The sequence below is a fragment of the Ammospiza nelsoni genome, chromosome 2 (genome assembly GCF_027579445.1).
Source record: "Ammospiza nelsoni isolate bAmmNel1 chromosome 2, bAmmNel1.pri, whole genome shotgun sequence".
In the NCBI taxonomy this organism is placed as follows: Eukaryota; Metazoa; Chordata; class Aves; order Passeriformes; family Passerellidae; genus Ammospiza; species Ammospiza nelsoni.
In genome coordinates, this window is record NC_080634.1 from 115,516,050 (window position 1) to 115,539,924 (window position 23,875).

The 23,875-nt window shown below is 43.2% G+C and overlaps 1 protein-coding gene across 1 annotated transcript in view; it reads right to left on the reverse strand.

Annotated features, from left to right (window-relative positions):
- Positions 1–1,764: 1,764 nt before the first annotated feature.
- UMODL1 (uromodulin like 1) overlaps positions 1,765–23,875 on the reverse strand; it is a 70,102-nt gene continuing 47,991 nt past the window's right edge. Inside the window, exons 13-21 of the mRNA XM_059493980.1 lie at positions 20,631–20,743; positions 15,350–15,563; positions 12,207–12,664; positions 10,476–10,618; positions 8,727–8,963; positions 7,710–7,869; positions 5,062–5,153; positions 4,714–4,723; positions 1,765–1,932 (exon numbers count right to left, since the gene is read on the reverse strand). Coding sequence (XP_059349963.1) covers positions 1,765–1,932; positions 4,714–4,723; positions 5,062–5,153; positions 7,710–7,869; positions 8,727–8,963; positions 10,476–10,618; positions 12,207–12,664; positions 15,350–15,563; positions 20,631–20,743 — 1,595 coding nt within the window. The remainder of the gene's footprint in view (positions 1,933–4,713; positions 4,724–5,061; positions 5,154–7,709; positions 7,870–8,726; positions 8,964–10,475; positions 10,619–12,206; positions 12,665–15,349; positions 15,564–20,630; positions 20,744–23,875) is intronic.

Consider the following 23,875-nt stretch of genomic DNA (forward strand, 5'->3'; position numbering starts at 1 on the left):
AAGAGAAGCCACTCTTGCTCTGTGGAGAGACTCAGAGATTCCATGTGTAGGTTTGAATTAGTGAACCTCAATGTGCCCTTTTTGCTGGCTCCATGATGGGATTTATGATGGAACTGCAGCTGCTGGAGTTGTACCAAGCAGTCCTGGGCACCTTCCCTTGGGGCTCCTGGCACGTCCAGCCCTTGGGAAGCCACCAGAGCATCACCCTCACCTGCAGCCATCCCCCAGGAGCTGCCCAGAGATGGGTGAGAGGGATGAAAGAGATGGAAATACAGCAAAATAAGTGACCACTCAGGACTTACAAGCAGGAAGCTGGGATGGTGCCCCCTGCCCTTTGCCTGGGTGTATATTAAATTATACAACTCTGTGCTCATTGAATTGAAATGGATTATCTGCAAATGGCACAGGGATGTGTCCAGTGCATCTTTTCCAGAATTCCCATTACTGAGATATTACTCAGGAGAGCAGAATGATGAATGCAAGGGAAGCCATTCTTGCTCTGTGGAGAGACTCAGAGATTCCATGAGTAGGTTTGAATTCAGTGAACCTCAATATGCCCTTTTAGCTGGGTTATGGCTCCATGGTGGGATTTAGGATGGAACTGCAGCTGCTGGAGTTGTACCAAGGACTCCCAGGTACCTTCCCTTGGGGCTCCTGGCACAACCAGCCTTTGGGAACAGCACCCTCACTTGCAGCCATCTCCCAGGAGCTGCCCAGAGATGGGTGAGAGGGGTGAAAGAGATGGAAATACAGCAAAATAAGTGACCACTCAGGACTTACAAGCAGGAAGCTGGGATGGTGCCCCCTGCCCTTTGCCTGGGTGTATATTAAATTATACAACTCTGTGCTCATTGAATTGAAATGGATTATCTGCAAATGGCACAGGGATGTGTCCAGTGCATTGTCCTGTGAGAGGCCTGCACCAGGGAAGGGTCACTGACTAACTCTGGCAATAATGGCAAATAAACCTTTTCCAGGAACAGAATTCCATCCACAGCAAACATCCTTGAGCTGTGAAGTGCTGTTAGGTGTTGTTCCTCAGCCTGCTTTCTCACTTCTCTCTCCTCCCCTTAAAGAGACAAGCATGAAAATGATGCTGAGCTGCTAGAATAGACTAATTTTACAGAAAAAGTGCTGAATTCTGTGCTATCCTGAAAAAGTGTTAAATTCCCAAGACCACGTGGCAGTGGTTGTCTCCTCAGAGCTGTGTTTTCAGATTCTCTGCAAGCTCATGTAGGCACTGCTTATGCATCTCAATATTTCAAGCTCTTTATGTTTAACATCCCACTACTTTCTCAAAAAAATCTCAAAAAAATAACAATTAAACTCAAGCTTTTGCAGAAAGGGTTTTGAGAACCTTTCTTGAACTTCTGAGAAAAATTTATAAAGAGAGTGGTAAAGTTTCTCTCCTGTATTACAGTAGTCACTGATTTAAACCCAGAAATTACATGGCTTTTTTGTAGAAATGCTTATTGGTGTTTTCTAAGGTGATGTGCCATTTACTCTGACTAAGATCAAAGCCATGAAAGAAGATGAAGGACAAAATGCTATTTTCCTTCTCTTGTAGTTTGCATCATTTGAAAACAGGGAAGAACAGTAGGAATTTCTTTCTTACTTGTATGGCCTTTACCCACAGCAAAAAGGACAGCAGCTTCAAATATTCTCATATAAAAGGTGGTCATACACAAGTATTTCACCATTTCAGGAAGAGATAAACAGCTAAAAAATGCAACTGATCATAATTGAGTACTTACATGTGAGTCACTAATCATAGAACACCTGGTAGCTGAAGTTGTCAGACTTGATCCTGAGGTTGCATCTTCCTGTCTTTCGCTGGTACTGGAAAATGAGCAGGGTCACAACTCCCAGCACAAAACCAAGCACAGCAAGGGCTATGAGGATGATGGATCCAATTCCCATTCCAGCCTCCTTCTCTCTCTTGGAATCAGATGCTGAAAAAAAAAATAAATCAAGAGGTGAAAGAAAAAATCTTGAAATTCCTAGATCTTTTACTGGGGAGAGAAACAAGCCCTGCATGTTAATTAGCAATGTGCCAGTACAGAACTGTGCTATAGAAGTATATCAGCCTCTGGGGAGGGTGATTCTCATGGAAAGGGTGTGAGGACAGACCATGTTCTCTCTTTATAGTCTAGAGTCCCTGCAGACATGAGTGTGATTTTCAGCTAAAGTAAGAATTAAAGAATTAGTACTGGTGACTTTTTGAATGCTGCCTTACTTTCAGAAGTACTTTAGAGGGGAAGCATTCCCCTATCTTAACCCTGCCTCCATTCATTTATGATAATAAAAATGAGTTGATCTGCTTTTCTCATGTATGTGACTGTTCTTCAAACACAGAGTATTTGGGGGAGGATTCTCTGCTGGATGTGGCTCAGTGGAGTGACACTGGCTTGGTGTCAGTGCTGCACCTGAGCAGTCGTTCAGAGCCAGCTGAGCAGCCTGAGGCTGTCTGCAATGTCTGCACAAGCCTGGCACACAGGGCACAGGGCCTGCAGGAGCCCTGTGCTCTGCTGGAAGAGCAGACTCAGGGGGGAAGCAAAGAACGACCCAAATGCCCCAGAGTGGGCAAAAGTCAAGTCCCACATTGCCAAGTGCCTCCCAAGGCACCACAGATCACAGACAGAAGGGTTTTCCTGGTTCCCTTTGAAACACTTCCATATATTTGTCCAAATCTGCAAGCAGAAACCCCTCTCCCTTTATTATTATGCCTCTCTTGATGTTTATACAAGTTATTATAAGAACAAACAAGTTCTTCCTTCCTACAAAGGCTCGATGCACCTACAAAAACCTGCATTTGCTTACACTTACAAAACATTTGTTTGCTTACACTTTCAGGACAGCACTTGTTTTGCCAGGCACTTGTGTGGTACCTGAGGCACACAGAAGATAAATATCACTGCAATTAGACACAAGGTTTCTGGCCAAAGGGCACTGCTGGCAGCCACAAAGGTCAGTGAGAGCAGTTCAAGCTACAGACACCCAGGGCATCATTCCAAGACAGACCAGAGCAGTGCTGTGTAATATATTCAGTCTCATTTTTGAATTTCAGCATGGAACAAAGGAATAAAGTAGAACATGCACAGTGGAAATGGCAGCCTGTGGCCAGACACAGGGCAGGCCCTCCTGGGGACATGGAACAGTGGCCTTTGCCATGGCATGTGGCCAAGTGCTGGCAGAGCAGGTAAGGTTTTTCATGTTTCACTCCAGCATTTACACCTATTATTACTGACATCATTATTAATATTGTCCCCTTCAACACAGAGATGTAGATCACTTAAAATGTGGAGTGATTATCCAAACTAGAAATAAGAGAGAGCATCCAAAAGTGCCATCTTTGCCTAGAAATAAATTTATCAATTTAGCACAACCCAGAGGAAGCTCCCGTCACCAGAGGCCCTTTAGGGAAATGACCATTTTTCAAAATTATAAATGAATCAGGATCTCCAGCAAGAATGGGAATGGAAGCTACTTGTTGTAAGAGCTAAACAAAAAAAGCTGCATTCGTTATTTTATTTTATTCTTTTTTCAAGAACTAATTCAGAAATGAGCACAGAGGGCCTGTTTGAACAGACCATGTAATGGAAGAAAAATACCTTCTTCTAAGTCAGAGTAAGTTCCTAGATCCAAAAGAACATTATGAACTTTCAGTTTAATGGCAGCCACGAGTTAAGACTCTGATATTGGTGAGCCAAACCCCTCTCAATGAGTGTTTTATGTTAAGGTATAAATGTAAAGCTGGAGTGGATCAAATGACTGAAAACATGGGAGACCACAGGTGCCCTTGAAAGCATCACTCAGGTTAAATGCAGAAGAATCAGGTGCATAACAAATTAGACTTTGCTTGTCCCTAGTGCTGGTGTTTGCCCTCAATTAACCTGCACTGCACGAAATTACCCAAGGGTGCTGTGCATCAGCTGTGCTCTGCCACTTCCCTCACTGTGGTAATGAAGTCAGCACCAGGGAGCCAAAGGAAACACAACAATAAAATCTCCTACATCCTCTGATTTGGGACTTCAGAGCCCAAAATAATTGCAGAATAACAGCAGTGTAAACACTTGAAAAACCGATTGCAATCTGAAAGATCAACTCTGCTTTCACACCTTACAATTGAAATAATTGTTTGATTTTGTGGTTGTTGCACTTGCTACCCTGTGCAAACAGCCACACAAAAGCACTTTATCTTTCTTTCTACATTCCCTTGACAGCCTGACAGTCCCTGCTCCAAGGAGGGCACGTGCTTCTCCAGGCTGCCACGTGGCTCCAGCAGGAATGCCTGCTCCCAAGGAACACAGAGGGGCACAAAAACCCCCGTGTGTCTGTTGAAGATTGCAATGCAAGTTGTTTTCCATTTCCATCTGTATGGCAGATTACCTTTGTCAAGTGGGCAGTTTGCCTTATCTCTCTCTTTGAGTGACCACATTCACTCCTCCCTGGGGAGGGGACATTGCTGATAACAGCCATTGAATGTCACTGCATGGCTGATAAGAACTACAGCATCCCATTGGGAGATGTGAGCCCAGAGGGAGGAGCCAAGCATTCCTACCCAGATATAATCCAGAGGTTTTGAGACACCAGCACGGCTTCTCCACGGGATTCCCCAGAGGAACAGCAGCTGCCTCTTCCACTGGATCTTCAGAGGAAGAATACATCCTTCTCTACAGATCCCCCTTGCTCCAGCAGAGCCACTCCTGACACTCCAGGAGGGCTGCAGCCACAATTCCAATGGGACTGCCACCAACACCCTGACCCACAGGGTGTCAGGTTGGGTTCTGACTCTGTCAGTGTTGTTCTAGTGTACTGCATTGTTTATTTTATCCTTTATTTTTTTCTTTCCCTATTAAAGAACTGTTATTTCCTGCTCCCATATTTTTTGCTTGAGAGCCCCTTAATTTAAATTTTATAGCAATTGGGAGGGGTGGGGAGGGTTTACATTCTCCATTTCAGGGGAGGCTCCTGCCTTCCTTAGCAGACTCCTGTCTTTCCAAACCAAGACAGTGTCACAGGCCAGCACAAATAATCCTGGCATGATAGTCTGTTCTCAACTCACCAGCTGATTTCCACAGGGGTCCCCAGGATGTTCTGTGCAGGGAGATGGTTTCTCCAGCCTTCAGGAGCCGAGTCCTTGCATGGCACCTCTGCAACATCAATTCAAATTTCAACAAGTCATGTGGCTTATTAATTCAAAATACAAAACCCTCTGAAGGGCTTGTGAGAGCCCAGTGCTACTCTCACCATCCAGCTTTTGTTTCTTAATGTTATGCTCTGTTAAACTGAAATTAGCACCAAAAGAAATGGCATCAGGGAAAAATCAGTATAAAATCTGTAATTAGTCACACTGGAACACACTGCTGTGAACAGACACTTCACACAGACAACCTTTTCATTAACTTGCTGTTTGTTTTTGTAAGAGAAACCTTATGGGAGAATAAATTTATCACTAATGCCAGGGGTTTGCAAGCACTTTTGTTTGGATGTTTGTGCTGGCCATGGCAGGCACAGCAGATCCTGCAGCCAGCACCAGCAAAGCAGCAGCAGCTTTCAGACCCTGCTGAGCCAGGTGTCATTCTGAAGCTACCCACAGCTTCAGTGACAAGAAAACCACTAATCTGGGAATTACAAGGCTGAAATCCCTGTCCTGGCAGCACATTCACAGGCATTTTCTGTGCACTTCCTTTTTTTATGTTTGCTGCCTTTTTGTTTTAAGTCGCAGCCCAAAGGTCCCTGATGGGAACCAAAACCTCCTGGCATTATTCAAAGGGTACTGTGGCTCTCCTGGAAGGGCACAAAAAACCCCAGAGAATTGGCAGCATCATACCATGACCAACAAAATCAGCAGGATGGTGTCTTACCAGCTTGTTTACACCAGAATGTCCCATCAGTGTTACCAGTTTGTCTGCACTGGAAAACCTCTACAATCCACTGCCAGCAAAAGTGTCTTCAGCTGGGTCAGCCCCCAGAAAAATACCCATGTGGTTATTTATGACTTTGGTCTGCTCTCAAGTAGCTTTCCCAGGTAGGTGGATCCATTAGAGAACACATTTATGTAGTTGTTCCCTGGTGGCAATGAATTTTTGGTTCTACATGGCCATGGAGCAGCCACATTCCACCAAACATCTGCATGGTGGTGGCACATCACTCCTCTTCCCATTCAAAGTAATTTTTCTCACTCATTTCTTGCTGCTTTTCTCCTCAGCCAGTCAATATTTTTCAGCTCTAAACTTGAGAGCACCTTACTCTCTTCCACAGAGGAAACAAGGAATAAATAGACTGAGTAAGAAGAAATAATCCAAGATGTAAATATTGAGTGTGTGGGTGAAGAGCTGAGCTAAACCTGCCCTGCAGCAAGTCACTGTTTCCCACAGTAACAGATCAGAGGGTCAGATCCCAGACCCAGGGCACCTTCCCAGCCATCTTCCATTATTTACAAATATCCTCTGTTTTTTGCTCATTTTCCTTGATCTTTGCACCTTCTGCAGCTCCTCCTCCCTTCTCTGCAAAAGCCATTGCTCACCCTGTGTAGATGTGCCTGGTGCTTGTCTTCCCACATCACAATTTAGCCTCAGTTGACTTGTGAGGAAGACAAGGACTTCTACTTCTGAATAGGGGTAAATTTTGCATAGGAGAAAGAACAATGAATCCTATAGATATATTTATATTCATACTCAGCTGCAAAAACTGGAGCCATCTTACCATTGTCATGTTTCCTGTCCCTACTTTTTTTTGGGTGATTATTTTCTTTAATCTGGAGGAAGCCTTATACTTTGAGAAAGGAAACAAGCATCTTCTGGTAGCATTTTAAAATCCTTTAGGAAGAGATCCTTTGCTTTATAATGAGTTTAAACTGTTTTATTTAGAGCTAGAGGAAAGTGTTGAACAATGGGGGAACACCAAACTGCTAATGAAAACATCCTTGATAGAAAAAGAGCCAGGAAGGTTGGCAGAGGAAGAGGAGAATTCCCAAGTGTCAGTTAGTAATAAAAAAGCCATCAGTTAAACATATTTTTCCTTCTTTCTATGGTAGAAACACATTTTCAGATAAAGCTTTGTATCACTTACTTGCAAGTAAAAAGAAACAATGCAATGCTTTGTAGCACAGACAATTAAAAACTGCAGCTCTTATCAGAACATGGCTTGGATTATTGCTTTAAAAAGCAATCAGGCTTTTAAAAAGCCATAATAATCTCTATTAAAGTCACAGCCCTAGAAACTTAATGACACTGAGCTTCCTTTTCTGGCACCTAAACTCTCAGTTGAAGAAGGAAATCTGTAGGAGATAAGAAAAAAAGGACAGAACAAAATATAAATTTACTCAGAGATTCTTCTGACACTGCTACTCTGTGAGTCCCTATTTTGTGACACATCCATCTGAGGTGACACTTTTCTACCCAGCCTAATTTCATTGCTTTTAGTCATCCTTAAAATGAGTGAAAGGTCCAGTTCTTAGGTTCCTCAACTCTGTGCAATCTCCATGCTTTTACTAGGAGATGAGACACAGGAGGAAAAGCTGAAACTTCCACATGGTTGTGGTGTTTCCCCACTTCTCTCTGCTCTCAGCAGAGAACAAAGGAAAACTCTAGAGTTATTTTAAACCTTGTTTGGAAACATTACTCCCTCCATCACATTGCAGGACTCCATATGGCACTAAGTACATTTTTTGGGGGGGAAATAGCAAATCAGAGCAAAGCACTTACAGTCCTGCAGGTGCTTCCTGGTGACTCCACACAAATACGAATTCTGCAGTGTAAGTAAACCACAGAGTTGTTGACCAAGGAGAAAATTTTCATCTTAAACTGAGCTTTGCTTGAATTCCCATTTTCCACCAGCGTGGTGTAAGTATTTGGGATGGGGCAGCTGAAAAGGGAGACAAAAACCACACAGAGCAGCTAAGGCTAGAGAAGGCAGGTTTTGGTTATAGCACAGAACTTGGTTTTAAGGCTTTCCTTTCTTTGGGAAGTCACAGCTAGACCCTTCAAGAAGCAGCTCTGGCAGTGCAATGGTGATAAGAGGCTTTTTGCTGCTTTATTCTCACAGTAACAAGTGGAATAGGAGATGTAAGAAGTGGTTGGAGAGCTGGAGAAGGAGGGAAAGAGTAACAGAAAGAAAGATTTAAACTTGGCTTCACCAAATTGAAAAAAAACCCTCAAACTTAATGGACTAGATTTTGTTACTGAGCAAAATGTTTATCCTATATTTTAAGGTGAGCCTAAGAAATATGAAACTGGGGTGAGATCAGGAATACAGACAGGAACAAACCTCCTCTTTCACCAGAGGCTGCTCTAATATCATATGTGAGGAATTAAATATCCTATTTCCTTGTTGACAAGAGACACATAAGCTCTTGATAAAGCTGCAGCCACAAGCTCTGAACCATAGATCAGGAGATAAAGCACCCATTTTTCAAATGCTCTTTCACTACTGACTGCCAAAATCACCTTCAAGTGATTTCTTCAGGTTAAAAGGACAATTCCCTCACAAAACTGGGAGGAAGATGACCAAACCCAAAAATCTTTCACATAGCCCTTTGAAATCCCTTTTCATATCAATATTTCTTGTTCAAAGAAGGTGTAACCAGGTCAGATAGAAAGGGACTGTGCATGTGAATGATGACAACAGATGTAAAAGCCATTTAAAATATAACATATTATTAGTCAGTATCACTGTAAGACCTAAGGCATGGCTCATATTATTTGCAAATGGCATTGCTGTACCTGTTGCTGATGAAAACAAATGGCAGGGGATCCACTGAATTATTGGTTGGAGTGGCCCAGCAGTCAGTGAGAACCACCTTGAGCTGGCTGTCTGCCCTCTGCATCCCCACCTCCATCAGCACATCCTCACTGGCAGAGACACTGAAATTTCTGGGCACTGGGGAGCTCCCAATGAACAACTGCATTTCTGTTCTGAAGTATCCAGGTCCATGCAAATCCTCAAAGATGGTGTAAAGTCTGAAAAATCAATTATCCTTTTTTAAAGACCACAAAGTTGACTGGGAGTTTCTGCAAGTCTTAAATCAGTGCTTGTTCCCCCACATAATTAAAATCTGCAGTCCAGGATGGCAGGACACTGTTCAAAAGGAAAGGTGGAAAAGCATGGAATTTTCAGCTGGGAAGGTAGAGAGAATGGAAACACAAGTGGGAAAATCCAAGGGGTGGTTCTCAGCAATTCAAACAGGGCAGAGAGAAATACCAGGGTGGAGCAGAAGGGGAACAAGGCTATGAGCTCTATGAAAGCTCAAAATAAGGACAGTAAAAGCTTAGCCAAAAAAATTGAGACAGGGAAAATCTGAACAGAAAGTGAAAGGCATGAGAAAATTATAGAACTGAAAGAAAAGTGGCCTGACAAACACTTTTTTGGGGAATAGGAAGGAAAATACAATCTCTGGACAGGGCTAGGAAACAGGAACTGGATTTGGTGCCAATAGTTTAAGCAGGGTGATGGGCAGGAGAGGAGCTGCACTTGTCTGAAGGGAGGACACTCCCATGACAGAAAGGCTTGGGCTGTCACATTTTCTGTCAGCACAGCCCTGATTTTCTAGGAAGTGTGGCTCTGATTCCATCTTACTTGAAGGTGGGGCCTTTCACAACAAAAAAAGTATTTGTATTATGTATCTTCTGTTTTTTCAAGTTGACCAAATAAGGATTAGTGGAGGGTTAAAAACTGCCATTCTCAGAAGCCACATAGCAATCTGCAGGCCCACATCAGGTGGAAAGATAAATAATTTATATGCTCCAAAAGCAGAAAAATGCTGGTTTTGCTACAAGGGATTGCCCAGGAAGGCAATGAGGAGAACAGGAATTCTGACTCCTAAACCTGCAGTTCCCAAAGGTTTATTTCCACCTGTGGTTTAGCCAGGTAAAGGCCAACTTGTTGGATCTACTGGCACATTAGTTGGAGTAGGAGAGGAGCACAACAGGGATCTCCTTGATGTCTTGGACTGGCTACCTAGAGCACAGGCTAGACAGAGTCAGAGAATAAAGTGGATATTTATTAAAGGCCTCTAACAAATACACCTTGGGCTGTGCAGGAGCCCTGCAGAGGCTACAGCCCAAGGTGGATGAGGGTCATGAGTTTTTCAAGCAGATACAAGTTTGGTCTATTTGCATATCAGAGGTTAATTGTCCAAGTAATTAAGTCACATTCCCTCACTTTGCTTCCCCCAATTTACTTTTGTTTATACTTTTCAGGCCTGAGGCTGCGATGATGACTTTGGTTCTCAGGTCTGGAAGGATTGATTGTCTGACCACACTGTGAGGAGAGCTTACAAACACTCTACATGGAATTCAGATTTATACACTAATGCAGTACAGGATCTGAAAAATAGAACAGCTAAAACTTAAGGCATCATTCTGAGCACAGAACTCCCAGATTGCTCCCAGTGCCACCACTGGATACAGCTACAGCCCCTGTGGGTTTTCCCAATGCAGCAGAATTTCAAAGCAGAGAGAGGTGGTCCTCACCTTTCTGCAGTGAACCCAGAGGAAGTCAAGACATCGTTTTGAAACACACAGTGGATGGGACTGGCAATGTTCAAGTGGTGGGTTATTCCCTGAGCAGAAACATCATTCCGAAGGGTGGTCCTCACCACAGTAGTAGTCATGTTCTGCAGCACAGAAAGGAGAAAACACATCAGTATTTCCAGGGTTGTACCAGAGCTTTCCACTTTCAGGTGCTTGGGTGTTCCTCATTCTCCTGACAGCAAAAATCAAACAGATTAAACCTCCAGTATCTTTGTTGCTGTACAGGGAGGGAAAGAAAATACACCAGTCTTCTTCCTTTTCCTTTTTGTCATATCATAGAATCATAGAATCACAGAACTCTGTGACCGTGTTCACAGGGGTCTGAGGATGAGGGAAGAGATGAGGATCTGACTCCATGTTTCAGAAGGCTGATTTATTATTTTATTATATATATTACATTAAAACTATACTAAAAGAACAGAAGAAAGGATTTCATCAGAAGGCTAGCTAAGAATAGAAAAAGAAAGAATGATAACAAAAGCTTGTGTCTCAGACAGAGAGTCTGAGCCAGCTGACTGTGATTGGCCATTAATTAGAAACAACCACATGAGACCAATCACAGATGCACCTGTTGCATTCCACAGCAGCAGATAATCATTGTTTACATTTTGTTCCTGAGGTCTCCCAGCTTCTCAGGAGAAAAAATCCTAAGGAAAGGATTTTTCAGAAAATATCATGGCTACAGAAGTCCACCAACAGCTTTGGTTGGAAGGGATCTTAAGAATCATTAAGTTCCAAACACCCTGCCATGGGCAAGGCCACCTTCCACTAGACCAGGCTGCCCAGAGCCCCATCTAAGCTGGTCTTGAACACTTCCAGGGGTGGGACAATGATCATTCCTTAGCAATGGTCATTGCTCCAGGAGGGAGTTTCTGTACTTTGGCATGGTCTGAACATAGCCATTGGTTTGGGATCCAAAGAGAGCTGGCACTCTTTGTCCCCACTGCTGGTAGCTATTGAAATATTTGTCACTATGAGGTGTGACAGTGTTCACAGGGGTTTTCAGATGAGGGAGGAGACGAGGATTTGACTCCATATTTCAGAAGGCTTGATTTATTATTTTATGATATATATTACATTAAAACTATACTAAAGGAATAGAAGAAAAGGTTTCATCACAGAAGGCTAGCTAAGCTAAGAACAGAAAAGAATGAATAACAAAGGTTTGTGGCTCAGACAGAGAGAGAGCTAGCTGTGCTGTGATTAACCATTAATTAGAAACATAAACATCCACATGAGACAAATCCCAGATGCACCTGTTGCATTCCACAGCAGCAGATAACCATTATTTACATTTTGTCTTTGAGGCCTCACAGCTTCTCAGGAGGAAAAAATCCCAAGGAAAGGGTTTTCATGAAAAGATGTCTGCGACAATGAGGTGATGAAATTACTTTTAAGAAAAGACAGCTGCAAAGGGAACACAGAAGAGGCATGGGAAGTGACTCTCAGTTTGGACAGGCCCTTGAGTTTTGCTGCCTGACCTCAAAGATTCCCCTTCTCTTTGGTGGCAGAGTTAACTTTCCATCACAGGAAGGGGATTTATTTCTCCAACAGAAGTTCAGCAACCAATAGCCTGCACACCTAGCTAAGGATCTGCCACTGCCTCTCCCACCCTGAAAGAGAAATAAAGTGCTCCAGGGCTTGCTGGCATTCCCTCATCAGAGGACTTACGGTCTCAACCTGGGTGCCACAGTCGCTCCAGCCCGCCTGCAGCACGACGTGGGTGCCATTGCTGGCGCTCACATTGCAGCCAGGCTCCCCCAGGAACAGGGAACTCTCTGGGATGGACTCCTGCTGCAGGAACCTCTTCTGGATGGCAAGGACAATCCTCTCAATCTCACAAAACACACTCACAGCGTCTTTAATGGAAACCTCTTGGGCGGGTTTGACCAGGGGGGCTGGAGGTGCTTGAGGAGAAACATCAGGAGCTGCCATGGGATCCATGGTGAGAGGACTCAGCACTGTGCTGGAGAACATGGGGTCCTCCAGAGCTTTGTGCTCAGCAGGAGAGAAGTCCAGTGAAGCAAGGGAGGAAACATGAGCTGAAGTTTGCAGAGATGTCACAGGTAAAATTGCGCTGTTCACAGGTTTCTTATCTGTCACTGTTGCCTTCTGGCTGAAAGGAAGTGCTGAAGAGAGCCAAAAATAAAGGTACTGTTGTAATTTACATGTTGGGATTGGTCTCATTAGGCAAAAGCAAACTCTTAGGAGGAAACTCACAGTTACTGGCAGGAAACTAGTTTCTTTTGTTCTTTTAACCTGCTCTACTTACTGCCAAAGCTAGGGCTTTTTTTAGAAAGGAGCCCATGAGACACATAAAGTGCCTGTCCATCAGTAAAGCTGAAGTGCTTTATTTCCTGGCAGCTGCAATAATGAGTGTGTAACACATGTACATACAGCTTTTGGAAGATCAGTGCTTGCACAATATTCCCCACTGGAGGTTGCTAAGCAAGTATGTTTTTGCCTGGAGCTGTAGGAGACTGCCCAGTTCTGGCTGGGGGCATCACCAGGAGTTTGATAAAAAAGCACAGGCCTCATTTATGACCAGTTACTACCCAAAAGATGGGACCTTGAGTTCTTTAGAAAACTCATTTTGGGGGATGCATGGGACAAAGCTCATGTGGCAGCCCCATATTGCAGGTGTGTCCTGAGAGAGAGGAATAAATGTGTCAGTGGCAATCTGTAATGGTTCCAGGAAGAAAAAAGTGGGGAAAAAGGGAAGCACAGGTTCAGATCAATGTGTGTCAAATACCCAACATCCAGCACAGGTCTGGGGTTACACCCTAAGTTCAAACCTGTCACCCACCAATGACTCACAGAGAATCAGGATAATAAACTCAATTTGCAGGAAAGTACAAACAATGTGTCTCATTGAACAAAACTTCTCTTAAATAATGTTAGTGGCTAAAACATAAAAATACCACCTATTTCCCAAGCAATAAATAAAATCTGTACGCATATATAAATCCTTATGGAACTGCACAGCTTCCAGAAATGCCCCAAAAGAAAAAACCACTGATTTGCACACTAAAGGAAAGAAAACAAAAGTTGGAGCTCTTCCAGAGCTGGATTTCCCAAAAGCTTATCATCACATTAATATCTTAGTTAAAACTCAACAAATGTTGATATCAATTGGCAAATCATTGTGACTTCGGTAAAAAATGTTCCTTATCATGGTGGTTAGAAAACAAATATAAATTACTGAAGAAGCCTAAGAGAATTTAGGAAATTAAGGACCTATCATACAGCAGCGAACAAATGACTTGAGGAAAGAGAAGCCAGATGAATCAGCTCATAGAAAAATGTAGTTTGTAATATCAGCATTTCCTCCCTGCTGCCATACAGAGGTCAAGCCACATATCAAGTATTTTCTGTTACTTTTTCTATTAACTCTTCTATTCCCTCTGCTACTGCTATGAAAATCAATAAGAATCTTGACAATCCTGTCTAATTTTTGTGGCAAGTATGAGGATCAGAACTCTTAAAAGAACCCTACAGCATTAAAATTAATGCAGTTTATTCCCACTGCCAAGGAGATGCTTCTAACCCCAGGAGCCTCCTCAATTTTCCCCCCATTTCACAATTCTGAGGAGATGCTGAGTAAATGCCCAACATGAGTGAAGCAGAATCCAGGTTGTAATCTAGTTGCTGTCTTAATTTTTACCTGGCCAAAATTTTCATTTTTGAGAGAAAAACCATGCTTTTACTTCACTTTCTCTTTCCAAAGTCTAAAAACTGGAGCAAACCAGAGCACATGTGGGACTCAGAAAGCAGCAGCAGCCACCTGCTCTATGGGGACCTGTCCCTAAACAAACCCTTTGTTTTAGCCCAGGTTTGAGGGAGGAAGGCATTCTACAAAGCACCACCACAATATGGTTGTGGTCCTACTAATTACCAGGATATGTAACTTTCCAGATTTACAGCTGTGAGTGTAACAGGCAAAAAAAAAAAAAAAAAAAAAAAAAAAAAAAAAAAAAGGAGCAGAGCATATGAAACAGATTTCAGCTGCACTTAGTCAGGAGATTAATGTTGTTTGTTACTTACTTCAATTACATTTAAAAGAAAAGAGGCTAGAATTAAGGAGGAAGTATTTTACAGAAAGAGTGGTCAAATACTGGAATCATCTACCCAGGGAAGTGGTAGAGTCACCATCCCTCGAAGAGTTTAAAAAAAGACTGGATGTGGCACTTGATGCCATGATCCAGTTGAGGTGTTAGAACATGGGTTGGACTCGATGATCTTCAAGGTCTCTTCCAACCTAGAATTTCTGTGATTCTGTGATTATGCTGGGCTTTGGCAAAGTGTGGGCTTTCACCTGAGCTCCAGACCCAGAGGTGTGTGAGGAAAACAACTATTCCCAGTGAAGAAGAACTCACATATCCATTTATTTCTTGGGATTTCTATTTAATGGAAAAATTATTAGTGCAAAGCAGAGCATAAGGTGTTTTTAAATTATTTTAAACAAGTGCTAGTTATGGCTGTGTTCAGGGACTTATGGAAATAAGTAGCTTATAAACCCCTCAATCCATGACCTCAAACATCTCCTTATCTTTTTTCTCTGTAAAACTGATTCTAGACACTGTCACAAAGACCAGTTGGTTTTGTCCTTTTGGATCAGTGGTACCTTCCTATGTCATCTGTGGGAGTTCTCTGAAAAACTTACTGGATGGAGAAGCAGGAGCAATATAAGGAGAGAGAAAGGCATTTCATCCATGTGTTTTACAGGTATTTTCATCTCAGAAGACACAGATTAATAATAGATTTTGTCATTTAGCTGGCTATGAAGAATTACTGGGGCACAAGCTGCTCCTCACCGTGTGTGGAGAGGCTGCTCCTGTCCATGGTGAAGTGGGAGCTGTGTTCCAAGGCCTCACAAAAAGTGCTGATGACATGGTGGGCATCCACTTCTTCGGCAAGCAGCAAATTGAAACTTACCACTGTGCTCCCATTAGTAACACCAGTTACCAGCACTTGAATCAGACCAGCATCCATCTGCTGCAGCACCTCAAGGGGCAGAGATTTCTGCACCTGCAATAAAAACAAAATGTATGTGGGGATGGGCAGATGGAACAATTACATTCCAGACTGTGTACACTGCTCAGAAATGAGTGTTGTGCTTCCTGCTCTGGAGGGAAGCAGCAGAAAATTGACCTTTTGCTTTGTAACATTTTCAAGCCAGAGCAGCTGAAGGATGTGGTGCACATTTAACCATGAATATTAAACGAGCCAAGCAATCAATACATCTCATCTGGCATTTGGCACAAGCCCTGGCCTCTGGTAACAGAGAGGGAGGAAGGAGACAGCAGGGGAGCTCCATGTTCTGCCTCTCAAAATGCCTCTGGGGAGAGGGGCAAACTAAGAAATTCCAATCCAATCCAAGGAATCCAATCCAATCCAAGGAATCCAATCCAAGGAATCCAATCCAATCCAATCCAAGGAATTCCAATCCAATCCAAGGAATCCCAATCAAATCCAAGAAATCCAATCCAATCCAAGGAATCCCAATCAAATCCAAGAAATCCAATCCAATCCAATCCAATCCAAGGAATTCCAATCCAATCCAAGGAATCCCAATCAAATCCAAGAAATCCAATCCAATCCAAGGAATCCCAATCAAATCCAAGAAATCCAATCCAATCCAATCCAATCCAAGGAATTCCAATCCAATCCAAGGAATTCCAATCCAATCCAAGGAATTGCTGGTGGAAGTGAAGGTGCTCCTGACACTGCTCAGAGGGCTCTCTCAGCCCAGGAACATTACAACCTGGAGCAGGTGACCTTCAACCTTTGCTTTCCCACCAAGCTGATTTCCCACCAGAGCCAAGCAGAACCCACCTCCTTCTAAATGCCCATACCAGGGTAATTAAGGGCCCAGGTGGGAGCTACACTGTGGCCACCTCCAAATGCTTCTTCCTCTCCCTGATTTCTGCAGGGAATATCTGGAGCAGCAGGGCTGGATTTGAGCCATGAGTTTAAGGCACAGTTTATTTCAGTGTGTGATTCTCAGGGATGCCAGCAGTGATCCCCACCAGGAAGAGCCCAGGGAAGAGGCAAACACTGGGAGCCACCAGGAGAAGCCTTGTTTGCCTTGCACCCACGCTCAGAGCTGGTGCTTTTAGTGCTGGATTCTCACAGCTTTTGCACAGCCTTGTGCCCTGCCTGCTGTGCATTACCCAGCCCTGACTTCTCCCTGGCTGTTTCCCAGCCCTGCAGACAGTCCCAGGATTTGCAGGTGTCCTGCAACCCTTTCCTGGGTCCCCAGAGCTGGGTGCCAAGGCCACATGGCACCGAGCAAACCCCTGTGTGCCCCAGGGAACAGCTGCCTTGTGCCTGCAAGTCCCACCCAGCAAACCTGGGAGTGCCCCATGGAGCAGAGCTGGGAACATGGAGACAGCTGGCTCCCCTCTGAACACCTGGGCAGAACAGAAACTGTCCTTGTCAGACCCCAAATCTCCCCTTTCACCAAGACAGGGCCTCTTGGGCTCATTCTGCTCTCTCCTTCTGCTGTTTCACCAGCAGGTACTGAAAAGTTGGAGGTCAGACCTGAGTTTTCAGCTTTCAGAATTTTTGTCTGAATTTCTCAACATTAAACACAGACACCTGTGACATCCTCTTAGCCCAGCCTGATTTCATCCTCTTTCCCTATCTGAAAATTTTATTTTATCAGTTCTTCTTTTTCACAGCATCACAGAATCATTGAGGTTGGAAAAGTCCTCTAAGATCATCAACTTGTGACCAATCCCCACCTTGTCCCCAGCCCAGAGCACTGAGTGCCACCTCCAGGCCTTCCTTGGACACCTCCAGGGATGGGGACTCCAAACCTCCCTGGGCAGCCCCTGCCAAGGCCTGAGCTCCCTTTCCATGCAGGAATTCCTCCTGATGTCCAACCTGAACCTCCCCTGCAGCATCCTGAAGCCAGTTCCTCTTGTCCTGTCACTTGTTCCCTGTGACCAGAGCCTGACCCTCACCTGGCTATAGGTTTTGGGGTTTTTTTTTGTTTTATTTCTGTCTTTATTCCTATTTTCCCTCCAAAAGCAGGACCCAGAGCTTGAATAGTGTCAGAGCACATTCACAGTATTTGCATTTAGCCACTAGGTGACACTACAAACCCCTTTATCCAAGAGACTCCGGGATTTCCCAACAGGTACCACACCCTGGGTTATCAAAACAATGCTTGATGAAACAGGGCTGGGGAAAAAAAAAACGGGATGGAGGTGTGGGAACAGAACTTTTTGGAATGAAATATTCAACATATAATACCCTTGAGTATGGGGAGTTCTTACAAGAAAAATTATCTTCAGGTCTGTCATTATATCTTCAATTTCTACAGCACACAAAGGAAATCTAAGCAGGGAATGCATTGACAGTGTGGAAACTGTGAATAAATAAGTAAAAGGTACAGTAATTTGAACAGAATATTGTTTCAAGACTGTTTTTTCACTCAGAGAGGAAAAAAGAAATAACCCTCCCCACTGTGTGAGGTTTGGGGGCACCTTCAGGGAGAAGGTACCACAGCACCCAGCCACCATCACCAGCAGCTTCCAGGATGTGGAGTTGGAGAAACTCAAATTAACAAAAGGGTGAAATTCCACTGGAATAGTGAAAATTCCTTAATCCCTGCTCCTACACTCATTCCACAGTCATATAGCTGCAACTAACAATCATTTTAGGTGCATTCAGCTACACAAACACAGGCCAGGTGCCTTCCACATGAGGGGGTCACTCATAAGGCATTAACATTTATTAGTTTCACACCTTTTGTCACTCAGCTAAGTTTAAGACACCCAAATTCAAAACAAGCTTTCCACTTGGGAATTTATTGCGCCTCAGTGAATGTATTTTCAACTCAAACTTTTTGCTTTCCCAACATTTTGTTGAGGACAAGCCATGATATCTTTCTTGGAGTGTTGTAAAACACAAGCTGAACAAACCCCAGGATTTAAATACTTTTTTTTTTTTGCCTTTAGCTATGTTGTTTTTAAGTGGCATTACAAGAAAGGTGGTGGACAATGACAGTGCAGGCTGTCACATCAAGATTTTACCTCCTTCTCATTATTTAAAGGATGATATTTCCATTTGCTGTGCTGCCAATTTAACCACATGGCACTTAAGTACTGGGGCTTAAGAACATTATACACATTAGGATTTATAAATCCTTTGAATTGTAGATTATGACTCCAAAGAGGTTTAAAAAAAATGTCTGGCAAACTGTATTTAACTGGAACTTGAGAGTGCTTTTAAAGCTCATAAAACTTTCCTCATTTACTTTAAAAGATCCATTTTCCATCCTCATAACCTGAAAAGAAAATATACAGATCTTTCTGGTCTCCTAAATTTTCTTTGGCATCTAGAAATACAATATTTATAATATTATTTACAGCAGCTATGCAATTATAGCCCATTTACAGTGGCTCAGAGGTGGAAGGAATCAACACTAACACATCTCTCCAGCTGATCAACAAAACCAGAGAACTGGGAAAAGGAGGGAGTTCCTTATAATCCCAAATGATCATTTCCTGCCTGAAAATTTGAGACCCAGGTAAAACTGACACAAAACTTCATTTTGTTCCTTTGTATATAACCATTTAACAATTTTTTGTTCTTTTACATGTAAGCATTTTACAATTATTTTTGTATTTTTCCTAAATATATTGTATATTTTTCCTAAATATATTATTTTTCTATTTTCCTAAATATATTATATAATAATATATAATATATTTATTTTCCATAATATAATATAATATAATATAATATAATATAATATAATATAATATAATATAATATAAATTATATATTATATACTATATATTTCCTAAATATATTATATTATATTATATTATATTATATTATATTATATTATATTATATTATATTATATTATATTATATTATATTATATTATATTATATTATATTATATTATATTATATTATATTATATTATATTATATTCCTGGACTAAGATATCTGACTGAATGAAGGAAATTCCTTAATTTCAGTCCATTTCTATACTGTGCTGCTCTGAAATAGCCTCGGGCAGAGCGTGGTGCTGAATGAGAGAGAGGTCAGTGGAGAATTGCTCCCTTTTCACTTTGCTAATCACATCACTCTCGTTTTGTCACAGTTTTTCTGATGTGACAGCTTGGGGCCAAAACAGCTCCAGGAAAGCTGTGCTCTGCTAACACACCCAGAAAGGTGCAAACCAGTGGGAAGCTGATGTGATGTGCAAGAAGGATAAATGGATCCCCCTCTTCCCTCCCTGCAGCTGTCTGTGACCCCAGGCTGGCCTGTGCCCCTGTGCCAGCTGTGTTCCACTGTGATTCTGTCCCCAGGGAGTCTTGGGAGCCTCTGCAGGATTTGAAAATCCATCAAATAAATCCATCAAATTGCCAGTGATGGATTTATCACCACACTTATCAAAGCCTCTGAAAACACAGACAGTGAAGGGGAGGTAAAGGAGGCAATCAAGCAGCCCAGAATAACCAGTGGATTGGATTTCCAGGCATGGGTGTGTTGGAGGGAGCACCAGAAGGAAGAAACTTCTGGCAAATTCACTGCAATATTAGATAGCAACACCCCAGAATGCTGAGAGGGTTAAAGGCACAGCAGATATCATGCTGTGCTTTGATATCCTGCACTCTAATTACAAGTGAGGGCAGAGGTGACTTTTCAAGAAACCCCTCCCTCTCCAGATATGGGGCTACAAAACCCAGGATGATTCCAAGAACTGTCAGCCTTGAGGTACTGCTGCAAAGGAAAATAACAATTATACAGCTAATTAGGATAGAGATGTTCAGGGCAAGGGTATCAGAGCACTTTGCTGGTTCCATTACCTTTCCACCACACCCCTGGAGGAGATCAATAATTCAGTATACCTAGGTATGAGAAGGAGAGGACATGGAGGTACCAGAGAATCCCAAAATCCTGATCTTCCTCTAAAACACAGCTGCACACTTACCCTGCAGCCTTAGGCAGTCAGGGGAAGCCAAACCTTACAGGTGTGCCAAGGGGCACACATACAGGATTTGGGGGGAAAAGACCATACACAGGGTTTTATTGAGACAGGTAACAGGTCACATCCTTCTTCACCACTTACTTCAGCAACAAAGAGCTGTGCAAAGGTTTGATTTTCCTCACTGCTGTTATTGTTAAAGCCTGGAGAGTATTCCGTGTTTGTTATCTGAACTGTGCCACTAAGTTTCTGGAAGGCTACAAGGAAAGAAAAATATAATAAATATATTAATACATTATATAAATATACAAATTATAAATATATGAATTATATAAATATAATATGTGCTTTGCGGGCTGAAGTCCATGGACAGGTGTGTCACAGGGTCCAGCATCCCTGGCCACAAGCATCAATTCACAGCAGCAGAAGGCCAGCCCTCTGAAATGTAGCCCAAACCCCAAAAGTCTAAAAATAAATCATCCAGCATCTTAGTCTGCCCTGCCTGAGCCCCAGATGGCTCTCAAGAAAGGCACTGACCTCCTGCAGGTCTCATATCTGCCAGCTCTGCCTTGGATCCTCAGCAATATCAGGAATTTTGCTCTATTCAGGCACTGGAATTGCTCTCCCAGGCTCAGCTGGGTGTCCCACCAGTCCCTCCAGAGGGAAACCACTGCAGCACCAAATCCTCCCTGCAGCCTCAGAGGAAGGCTGGGCTGCTGCCTGAGCTTGCACATCTACACTTTGGACAGCTGTGGTGGGATGAGATGAATCCCAACAGGGTGTACGCTCCCCTCCTAGTTCACATCTGCTGGATGACATCAATGCAACTCAAACATTTTGAGTTTATTTCCTGATTTCTCTGTGTTTCCCAGTGTCTCTGGGCTTGGCATTGTTACTACAGACACTGAAGTGATCAGAGAGCAGAGAAAGGGCTTCTCAAGGCATGGTTTCTGCCCTGGCATCCATTTAGTGATGACTGCAATCATCCAATGCTGTGACCATTGCCAGCAAATTGCCTTCATGCTGCCCCCAGCTCCTAACAAATCATCCCTCCTGACAACAACAAAACCTAATGTTTCAATGGTTTATATAAATACAGAATAGTCTTCACCAAAAACCTCAAGAACTTTATCATCTAGCCAAGGATTCAGTTTAAAATTCTGAATCAAATCACCAATGTTTACTTTCTGGTGTAGCAACCTGCTCTCCTCCCTACACACAGCCAACTGCACCTCCACCGCAGGGGATCAGGCCCCAGGCTCCAGCTCTGAGCCTGTCTGACTCCTATATTCAGTTTTAATCTGCCATTTTAGCTGCTTTCTATGAAACAGAAGGAATTAAAAAGCTCTGCATAAACTCTTTACACCCAAGTTCTACTCACACTGGGAAAATAATCACTTGAACTAGGACAGGTACTGGAGGAAAAGAAATAGTAACCAGGTAAAGCTTTACAGGAGAGGGGAGAAATGCCTTCTTGACCTCCTGAGCCCACTGGAGGAGGGTTCCTTCATCCCAGCATAATTCTGATCCCAAAGGAATCCTCACCACTGGCAGATCAAAGGATTTGGGTTTGCTTTTTGCCATGGCTTGTCCTGTCATGTGAGCACAGGTATTTAGGGGATAAAACACTTCAGTTGTTTCAGGTGAGAGGGGAAAATGTTCTGAACAATTCTCAAATAATAATAAAAAAGACCCCTGGTATTTAAAACACCAGACTATGAAGAGTTGGCTGAGGTTGAGCCTCCAGGTCAGAGATGATGCCACAAGGAGGAGCTGCATATGAAACTTCACCAACCATGGGCTTTTACCCTCTGGATTTCCTGCCCTAGGCTGGTGAGATGCCACTCTGGTGGCTTTTGCTCTTTTTCCTTAGGCATAATCCCTCCACAAGCTTCTTTCCCAGCAAAAGCACTTGGCTGAATATTTGGTTCACCAGGAATATAAGCCAAGTTTTTATAAATGGAACTCTTTTTGAGTAGAATCATTCTTTTTTTTTTTTTTTTTTTTTTTTTTTTTCCCCAGCTGGGAACAGCCTATAAGTGGCTTTTTGTCAGTTAAAATTAGCTAATTTTATACTTTAAAAAATCTTTGTTTTCATTTAAAAAACAAAACATCTTTTTTAGGTGGAGAGAAGACAGCAGCTGAGCAGGGCATTGGCACAGCTGCCCAAGGCAGGGCAGGATGGCAGGAGGGGACACCTGATGAGCAAAGAGAGGCTGGAGAAGCAGCATTGGGTGAAAAATGACTGAAAAGGGCATTTTCCAGGGAGAAAGGAATGAGGGAGCACCAGAAGTGGGGCTGGATCAGTGGAGACCACCAGGAACATGAGATCACAGGGGAGGGGGAGATAAAAGAGCAGAGGAATGTGTGACTTGTGATCAGAGAGATGTGGAGGGCATGAGAGACAGAATAAAGATAAGCAGAAGCAAAACTGAAATAGCCAAACTAAACAGTGACACACTACAGAAAAAAAATTACATTTAGTGATGGGCAGAGACAGCACCATTGCTATCCCAAACAAAACTGTAATTTTAACACCAAATCTGACTCTCTGAAATATGATTCAGCTCCAGTCAACAGAAAAATCCCCTAATTAAGTGCAATACATCTGCCCAAACCCAAACAGATGAAACCTTCAGCAGCCTTGTTGCTCTCAATTGCATCTCTTGAAGCAAAGTCTCTCGGGTTTCCAGGCAGCTCCTGCCTCACAGGGGATTTGTGGAGGACTCTGACTAATCATCCTCTGCTGAGAGCAATGGGAAGGCAGGTCCTTTTCCTCCCAGGCTCCCTAAATTAACTCCTCACACAGCTGCTGCTGCTGTGTCCTGGTGCCAGAGGCTGCAGGAAAACCCAGGATGTGTGGCAAAAGGACAAGTAGTAAATGTTGCCATGAGCCACATTTCAGTGCACTCTTTTATCATGCTTCCTCCTCTTGGGGTGAAGAAATGTAACATCAATAAAAGCAACTGCTAAATTGCCAGGAAGAGGAATTGCTTTCACAAGCTGATTTAGCAAAGAGAAAGTGCCAATTCCTGCAGAAAATATTATTGACATAGAAAAAATTGCAGGCACCAAGACAATAACTTTGACATTGAAGAGATAGTTTTAGATGCCTTTTTCTGAACTCTGAGTGAGACTTGCTTCTCCCCCAGGTGAATTCCCATGTGCAGACCCCATGGGATGTGTACTCACTGCAGGCTGGGCTGGGGGCTGGAGAGGTGCCTGGCCAAGCTGGTGTCCCCAAGGCTCCAGAGTGTCCCTCAGACCAAGAGCTGTTCTCCCTTCCCACCTCTCCATCTGCTCTGGGGGTGGCAATGCCCACGTTCCTGGCCAGCAGAGCTGTGTGGGGGCACCTGGAGAGCTGCCCTGGGGCACTGTGTGAGTGCTGG